This window comes from Buceros rhinoceros, unplaced genomic scaffold, assembly GCF_000710305.1.
Source record: "Buceros rhinoceros silvestris isolate BGI_N320 unplaced genomic scaffold, ASM71030v1 scaffold17776, whole genome shotgun sequence".
Taxonomy (NCBI): Eukaryota; Metazoa; Chordata; class Aves; order Bucerotiformes; family Bucerotidae; genus Buceros; species Buceros rhinoceros.
In genome coordinates, this window is record NW_010419511.1 from 66,190 (window position 1) to 75,528 (window position 9,339).

A 9,339-nucleotide genomic window follows, 5' to 3' on the forward strand; every position below is an offset into this window, starting at 1 on the left:
CAACCCTGTGGTTTTTTTACCCCCAATAAGTCTTGTGGGACATCTCTGTTGCATCCATCTTAGAACCTCCTCCATCCACACAAGAAGACCATCCTCCGAGTCACTCCAGATGCCAACCCTGAGCCTCAGAAAGAGCAATCACACGAAGGAGATAGGCGGGATGAGGCAAAAAGAGACACTAAGAGGAAACTTTTTATTTAAAGAAGTTAGGGCAGTAGAAAGTGCGGAAGAATGAACACGGGCAAGAGGTTAAAAATCCTTGTGAAGGTACCACTAAAGTGATGCATTGCGGGTTATGGGGAACGACGGGACTGAACAAGGGGGGCGAGCTCCTGTTCCTCCCACGGGACACCGGGTTGGGCCACCCTTATTATTGTATTTTTCACAAGGTGGCCTGGTCCTGTCCCCCGGGATTCGCGGGCAGGCACAAATGCCCGTCTCACGCCAAGCTACGAGCCAGCACAGTTAAAGGCATCAAGCTAAACACGAAGGGGCGGCCTGCTCATTGGAGCCATTCCCAAAATAACCCCATAGGTATCAGAGAGAAGAACACCTTGAGCTGTGCCAGAACACGTGCCTATACATCTCCAAAAATAGCTCCCGCTTCCCTTTTGAAAAACCCTGCGGTTCCCAGTGCCTCACAGGAACTCTGTTTCTGCTCAGAGAAGCCACAAAATAAGCGAGCAGCCCAGAAGTGATCTATGAGCACATCTGGACTAGTCGAGATCGGCCTTACAGAGAAGTAAAAAATAAAGATTTTGAACAGCATGTGTCAGATCCAGGGACCTTTATTTCTCTGGAATGGAAAGAATTTGCCAGCCTGGGCAGAAAATTGCAGGCAGCGATTGTACATTCTTTCAAATAAAAAAAAAAGAACACACACACAAGAGTTTGGCTCCATAAATTTCTGTCATAAGAAACAACTTTGAATTGTACACCAAGCTTTTTACAAAGCATCAATGTTAAGATGTTTTACCGTGCTCTATCACATTCTCGGCCATTTATACAGAATAGACCATACCAAATGCTACATCAGCTTAAGACATTTTTAAAAATTAGTATTAAAAAGATACAAAGGCATGTTGGCTTTCATTTGGGTTTTTTATTAAGACATGGGAGTTTTCTTTGTCTTTTCCTAAGGAAGTCACTAAAAAAATATAATAACTTAATTCGTAAGGACAAGATTGGTTAAAAATCCAGCCTTGCTTGCTTGGCAGCCTTCTGAGCTCGTACCTGTCGCTCCCACCAGCCTAACAGCACCGCAGGCTGCAGACGGGTGCTGCGGGGTCTCAGCCTGCACTCCAGATCTGTCCATGCTCTCAGTTACCGGTTTTGTTCAGAGTTTTCAACGCGGCCAGGAAATATTCCCGGCCAACCGCTAAAAGCGATCTTCAGCCAAACAGGGGGTTTCAATCTGGGCCAATTTCACACGGATTTAGCCCTTTGTCTTTTGCCTCTTTGTACATCCTTTGGAAGTCTTTAAAACGAGGGGCGCAGCCTAACCTGGCCTCCCCAAAGTGCATGCGTCCCGTGAACAGGAAGTCTCCGTCTCCTGGTTTCACCCCACACTCCAGCAGGGTCTTTATTTGTCCTCGCCAGTTCCCGCTCTCGCCCGTGAGCTGAAAGACTTTGCTCTTCTGCCTGTACAGTTTGTTGACACCGACGTGAATTACGGATTCTTGCTCTTCTGCCTGGTTCGTTACGTCTTGAATGGAGCCTCTGATCACTGGAAACAGAAAAAGGACGTCGGGAAGAGTTACCCAAAACCCCTCTGGAAGAACCAGGTGCAAACGCAGCCCCGTGCAGCCAGGCAGTTCAAGGGGAACTGAAGTCACAACGACAGCCCCAGTTTTGGACCTTTGTTCGTTTCAGAGCCAGGTTTGTATCAGTAACCTCCAGCACATATTTATGTTTGTAAACTGTCCAGCCAAGGACACCAACATAGTAAATTGAAACACAAATAATTCCATCAGAAGAATAGCAGCAGTCACGATAAAGAGTTCTAACAAGACACATGTTGATGCTCCCTGACAACATACTTTCTGTTCTTCACCAATTACAGATACCAGCTAATATTAAATTCCCCTTTAAAAAGGGAAGCACAGGGAATTATTGAAACTTTTGCTCTTAAGTCAATGGTCCATTTCATGGCAGCAAGTAAAGGCCCCTCCTAGGTGCACCCAAATCTTTGAACTTCTACTTCCATTGTGGTTGCTGGGTCATTCTTTGTCCACCGAGGGAAGTGCCAGCCAGGCAAGTGGTTTTGGGGTCCCCTGCACCACGTCTTTCTCCCCCTCCCATGCACACAGCCCCTTTAGACCTCATCTACTGCTGGTGGGAGCTGCCAAGCCTAAGTAGGTGCCCATCAGTGCTTATGGATGTCACATTCAACCGAACCAGCGGGCGGAGAAGGGAGGGGGGAAGTAACAACTCACCAAAATCACTAGTGCAGACAGCCAAGAGGACCTCTGTGTCACTGCATGGTCGGCAGGGAGCTGCAGAGAAAGGGTCAGAATCAGCAAAGGACTAGACAATAGTAAATAAATAAACCAGTAGTTAAATCAATCAAACATGCGCCAGACACACACACGAGATGCGGGGGCAAGTGGTCCAGAGACCTGTCAGGCATCAATAACGCTCTAAGAAATGGAGGCTAACCCTAGCCCCCGCGAGATTTTTGTACTCAAGCAGGAATATGGATCTCTTTAACGCTCCTGCTGAGACACATTATCCAGCAAACACCCCACACGCTCGCTGTGCTTATGCAAAATATGTTTTGATGCTGGGTGCGTTTGCAGCGTGCTCTGCTGTAAATTCAAAGCTCTCCAGAAGGCTTTGAAGATCATGTGCCTCTTAAACACTGATGGCAAAGCTTCTTTCTTACAATTTCTACCAAGTGTTGTTGGGCCATTTCACAAGCCATTCCATCTAGCACCACATCAAAGATCCAGGAGGTTACAGAGTGGGGGAGGCAAAGAGGGGAGGAAAAAAACCCCAGCGCATGTGTTTGAGGGCGTCGAGGCAAAGCGGAAACTCGAGCAGTATCTGTTAGAGCTCAAGCAGCACAAAGACCATTTCCTGTACTGCTGGAAACATTTGGATATCTGCACTAATCTAATCAATGCAAGAATGTGGCTCCTCTTTGTACTCAGCCAGCTATTTCTGAGGCGAAGGTACTGTAGTTGCCGTACAGATGTTTCTACAATACCCTGTTGAGTTCAGGAATTTGCTTACTATCAGGGTCTGCCCTGCCCCGCGATGTTAATTAAGTCTGTCCACTGGTGGCCCAAGGATCAGAGCCCACGTCCTGAAGAGGCGCTTACACATCAGTCAGAAAAATGAAAACCCACCATGTGTGCTGCTCTGCCTGGATTAGTACAGGCAAAGACTACAGCAAAGCAGGGCTCACGCTGGAGACGAGGTGAAGCATTAGAGCTACAGCTTATTTCATCATGCAGCCCATGATCAAACCCCAGGCTGAAGCTACCCCACTTTTCCCCACCCTCAAAAAAATATAGTTTTTGAACCTCAGCATCTGAAAACACTTAGCTACCAGATTCCCAAATAGTCACACCCTTCCTCTCACCGCCGCCTGCTTCCTGGAGAAGTTTATCCATTGCGCTAAGAAGTAGATTTAAACTAGTCTAAACAACGCATAGCTGGTGCCTACGACACTCGGCTAGTAGCCCTCCCCTGTTAGACGGCACAAGCCATTTTTAACGTAGGACACGGCAAATCTCTTATTTCTTCCAAGGTCCCAGAAAGGCAGTGATCCACAAAGAAGGATTATTGAACCAAATCCACCAGATTTGCTCCAGTCAGATGATTAATACACAGTGTAACACGCTGTTTAATAGGATTAAAGAGAATGTAAAATGCACATTTCTGGGCAGGGGTATTTGAAGGAATAATTCAAGAAGGTTAAAAAGCTCTATAACAAGACAAGGAATAGGCAAAATAGGTTTGCTAAAGCATTTGGATCAATCAGGCATTTCTATTTGTCGAGTCTGAATGCTTGCAGGGCTTTTAGAAACAAGTCAGCCTTTACCACCCTTCTTTCCCCCTCATAACATTTCAGCTCTCTTTTTTTGGCAAGTTTGGAAACTGTTTAATATAATGAGAAATACAGAGACAGCCAAAGCCTGGACATAATTGGAGTACTATAATAAATCCATCTAAAGATTTGTTAATTTTTAGACTTGGGAGATTTTGATTGGTGGATAAACCAAAAACATCTAAGCACCATCTGACAGAGAAAATGACATTAGTCAGAGAACATCCCGCTATGGAGCTGTTCCATTCAGGGCACTTACCAAACTCATCCAGGGCAAACGCCCTTCGTCTCCAACCTCCCTCTGCCCCTATCAGGACCTGAGTTAGATCAACCAATGGAGGGAACCCGCAAACCTGCACAATCCTGCAGCATTTTCACATGGTCAGTAGCTCTAAAACAGCTGATGGACGTCCTCAAAATCCCCAGCTGAATTTCAAGACACTGGATTTCAGAGACTTTGTTCTGCAATGATCTAATAATAAAAAGGCATCTCGACCTTTTCAAGTCTGAGTGAAAACAGTCTTGGTTTAGAACAGACATCTCTGTAGTTCATCCAGCCCCGTCAGAAAATTGAAAAAACCAAAGTGACTAAGCTGTTTTGGTTCTCAAAAGGAGTGCAACACAAACAAGAGCATTAAAGATGAAAACCAAAATGCTTTAAAAGTGGTTCCTTCCATTTAAATAGAATGACACTATAATAAATAAAATGAACAAATCTCCACGTATACATGGAATCAAATTATTTTAATTGTGGACTCTAGGCAAAATCCTGCATCCTTTTTAAAAGCAAAAGCAAATTAAAAGTGCTCAGCACTGCTCACACTACATCATTACTTAAAACCTACTTCAGATCCACGCTGACTCACAGCAGCTTGGTGGCTGCAAGCATATTTAACAACCATTTACCACCACCCATCACTGCAATACCAGCCGTACAAAGAACAGAAATCCTCTCCTGTGGAACAACTCCCACATCTGCATTCACAGAGTATCAGATACATCTTGCAAGTGGCAAAAACAAGGTATGCAAGCACAGATGGAAAGCGAGTCGTGAAGGATTACTGCCGAGGTAAATGGACCATTAAAAAGCAAATAACATTCTCTCGCTACAACCAAAGCCGTTCCTGCACAGTCTCCTAAAAGAAACAAAATCCTCAGGAGGAGGCAATGCCTCCACTTCCTTCTGCATCACAGCCATTAAGGAATCAGTGTGTGTATGCTGCAAGTTAGTGATCTTAGCTGCAGTTCAGCGCTCATTCACTCCGGCATCGGGCAGCAGGTGTTTTCCTCCAACAGTCCGTCAACACAACACAACACACACACACCTCAGGCTAAAACTGGAAGCATCCTTACAACTAAAAGGGAAAACCAAAAAAAGCGCTTCACTCATACACAGCGGGTGAAGACGTTCGTTTTCTGGGGAAGCGGGCCTGGGTACTGAAGAAGACGGCTGTGTCTGCCGGGCGCCTGGCTCCCTGGGGATGTCTCGAGGGCTGCCCACGTTCTCACATCCAAAAGCAAGTCTATGAACTTGCAACAACAATATCAACGTCAGCTGCTCTAATTCCTTTAAACTCGATAAGCCAAAGAGCCTTAATTCATACAGCAGCAGGGGAAGGGTGAAAAAAAAAAAAAAAGAGAGAAAAGCAGGGTTTTATTGAAGCCCTCTAAAGCCCAGATGCCTATAACTCAACTCCACCTACAGCAGCAGGGGAAGGGGGAAAAAAAAAAAAAAAAAAGAGAAAAGCAGCGTTTTATTGAAGCCCTCTAAAGCCCAGATGCCTATAACTCAACTCCACCGCCGGTGGCATAAAGCCTGCATTGTGCACGTCGGCTGCCGACCCTCCTGGGAATGCCTTTGATGGATTTTGACAGTATCCTGACCTGAAGTAACCTGAGGCAGCCCTCTCCCTCCACCCCCCCAGTCCAGTGCCTCCAAAGGCCTTTTTATTCACCTCCCCGCAGAGGGAGATGTAATTACATCATTCCTCACAAGCCAGCAGTCATGTCCCAGCTGCTTTGAGCGATTTGCCCTCTGAACCTGATGTTACCGAGGAGGACGTGGCGATACTAACAATAGACTGCACTTGTTGGCCAACAGCTTTGTCAAACACATTGCTGGTCCTCTCCGCAGGGAGGCGGAAATGCTCAGGAAGAGAGAGGGACGTGCCCTGAGGAGATGCCATGAGCTCCAGAAGGTCCCCAGCTCAGCCAGCACCAGGGAGTTGAGGTGTCCAGAAAGGATCTCCTCCAATACTGCGGGCGATTTAAGCGCACCTTTAGTGCTGCAGTTTAGCATGAGCCTCCGCTGCCTCAAGAGCTGCGGGTAGGTGTTGCCATCCTCTCTCAGCACACACACACAACTCCAGTCCTTCCTCCTTCGGTTTGCAACAATTGCACACAAACCTTCTATCCTCGGAATACAGGAGATGGGGGTTATTTGAAGGGCTGTCGTCACGGTTTAGGATGACTGCTCCCTGCAGGACACAGTCGAAGTGAGACGTGCTGGCTTTGGTTGCAGGAGCCACAGAAACCACTTGAATGGGCCTGATCTTCTTTTGCAACATTTGTATTGCAACAGGCACCCACGGGTCTGACTGACCTCACCCTACCCAAAACCAGCTTCCAACCCATAGGTAAGACGTCTCCTCTCTGTCCTGAATTTTCTCTATGTGCTCTCCAACCTCACAGCTGTGAAGAAGACTCGATGAACCAGGCTGCAGCTCTCTACACACACCAAAGGTCCACTCACTGAGCTCAGAAGACCTTCTCCATCCAGCCTACACCTCCGAGTAGGCTCTGCTGAACATACATCACTGCTCCGGCAGTACGCACAGGAAGAGAGACGCCCTTTAAGCAGAAGTGAAAATGTTTAACACAAAGTAATTGCAGAAAACCGCTTTACCGAGGAATACCCTTTGGTTTTATTAAGAAGCCTGTATACGCGTGCGGTGTGGTAGAGGTGTGGATGGTGGGGGAGGGAAACACAGAGCGGGTTTATCTGCACTTCCAGTTTCCGTGGCACACACCACCCACACCTTAGTATTTCTGAATAACCCTTTGAAGAGCAATCAGACCTTCCATGTATCAAAGCTACCGAGGAGGCCCAGGCAGGGTTGGAGCATTACTTTCTGTTAGTTCTAGGTTTAAACCTCTTTATTAAACCAAGTAGCCTCACGTGCTCAGCAGAAGACATTCAAACGGGTCTTGTCGCAGATGAGGTTGATTTAAGCTAAGCCAGTCTGCACTGTGGCACCTCAAGCCATATAGCGTGGGACCACAGCAGACCCATCTCCCGGATGAAAGCTCTCAGCTTGACATCAGCATTAGTTCATACAAACAAAAAAAACCACCCACACCCTTTGAATTCTTGCTGGCAGCTCTGTAATTGCAACCATACTGGAAAGGACATCATAGGATGAGTCTCCTTCCTGGAAACACAGAGCACAGACTTCCGAGAGCAGATTTTAAAAATAGAGATGCGGTTTCTCCAATGATGGTGCATTTCTCAGTCATTTTTCTGAGTGCTAAGCAGAAATGTCTCAACTGATCACTGGATCAGTGATTTATCCGGAAGACAGGAGTTTAAGAGCAAGGAAAAAAAATAATGTTGCCCTGATCCTGCTTTAACTAATTAAAAAGTAGAATAAATCCTCGTAATTACTTCTTCCTAAGTTTGCTTCGGCCTCCTCTCTGAAAAGGCAACACCTCTGACTTGAAACAAGCCTCTCCCAGCTCATATCACAAACAAAAAGACCTGCTACTGTGCAGTGGAGGTGGACAAGAATTGACAACCACTCTGGTTTACCAGCCTTTCACTCGTCATCTATTTTCTAGATGGACCTTTAACTTTCCTTACTGCCTCAAAAAGCTCTTCCTGAGCAGGTCAAAACAACATTCGACCTCAAAACATTCACAACTCCCACACCAAAACACCATCTAAAGAACATCGATGCATCTGCCCGCCAGCACACCTCAAATCTACAGTGAACCCGCGAGCTGGGGGCTCAGGCCAGCAGAGCTGCGCCCAGCACACCTGCGCTTCACCTCGTACCTGCAGCCACGCAGGGAGCGAAAACGCAGCCAGATGACACAGAGCATCTCTGCAGCTGGGCGGGAAGTTAGTGACACCCAGTCACAACACACAGAGGAGCTCTCTCATCACTCTTTTGTTTTACAAGGTTTTCCTGCCTTTGGATGGGATAGGATTACAGGGCTTTCTGCAAGCACTGCACTTTTCCCAGCGTGTTCAGTAGGAAAACGCCAAGTCAGGGAGCAAACACGAGAGCTTGGCTTGTGCTGCTCCCAGCCCCTTGACTCAACAAGCCTTGGACATGGATCCAAACGGATTGTGCTTTTTGGATGAATAAAAGGTTAATGCTATAAATAACATACTGAGAAAGTTTAGTGCTCTTCGGAAGGCAGAATTCATCCACATATTTGCTAGAAAGTTGGTCTGAGCTCCTGTGCTGAGCAGAAAAGACAGCTCAGAACAAGGATCAGGAGCAAAGGCACAAAACACAGAGACTTCCTTCTCCTACAGCCAAAACACAGCCAAGATCTGGTACAGGACAAGACGGTGATTCAGCAGCTGGACCAAAATCATGATGCTCCAGTAGACATTCTACCCTGACTTCTTTAAGCGAAGCAGAGATATTGGTGACTTTACCTCTTCAGAAAAGAAACCATCAGCTCCAGTTCCTTGCCATAGCTTGTTTCTAACATTCAGCTCAACTTGCACATGTACAAGTTTCCAGAAGTATCTTGGAAAATACAGACAATGGCCAAGAACAATTTAAACCTGCAAATAAGTTTAACAAAATGCAGACTTTCATATGCTGTGGCATGGATCGTGCCAAGAGAATTGGGTTAATACCACTTCCTTCCTGCAAAGAGAGAATAAAAAAAGCCTACAATAAACCTCACCATTAGAGATGTGATGACCTTTGGGTTCTGAGGAACATTAAGAGACCATGAGACCATAAACTAGAAATTTATCTTTCCACAGAAATTACTTCCAAGAGGGTATTAAAGCCCTTAAGTACCAAAGAAGACTATTTACATAAACAGTGTGAGGAAGAGATTTGGTACTAGGCAAGCTCCATTTGCAGCAGCTTTCAAAATGAAACTTGGCTCAGCAGCTACAGAGCACGTAAGGATCCACTGGGATTGCAGAGTCAATGCCTTTTCGCTGTTCCAAGATGCAGCACCCATTCTAACGAATGAGCTGAAAGGTCAGCTAGAAACACAAACAGCCATTTGTTTAAAAAAAAGGGGGGGGGGGG

General features: G+C 46.2%; 1 protein-coding gene across 1 annotated transcript in view; it reads right to left on the reverse strand.

Annotated features, from left to right (window-relative positions):
* Positions 1-772: 772 nt before the first annotated feature.
* METRNL (meteorin, glial cell differentiation regulator-like) overlaps positions 773-9,339 on the reverse strand; it is a gene marked incomplete at its 5' end in the record, with an annotated part of 18,751 nt that continues 10,184 nt past the window's right edge. The window contains 2 exons of the mRNA XM_010138967.1: positions 773-1,726; positions 2,436-2,495. Of these exons, the coding sequence (XP_010137269.1) occupies positions 1,410-1,726; positions 2,436-2,495 (377 nt within the window). The remainder of the gene's footprint in view (positions 1,727-2,435; positions 2,496-9,339) is intronic.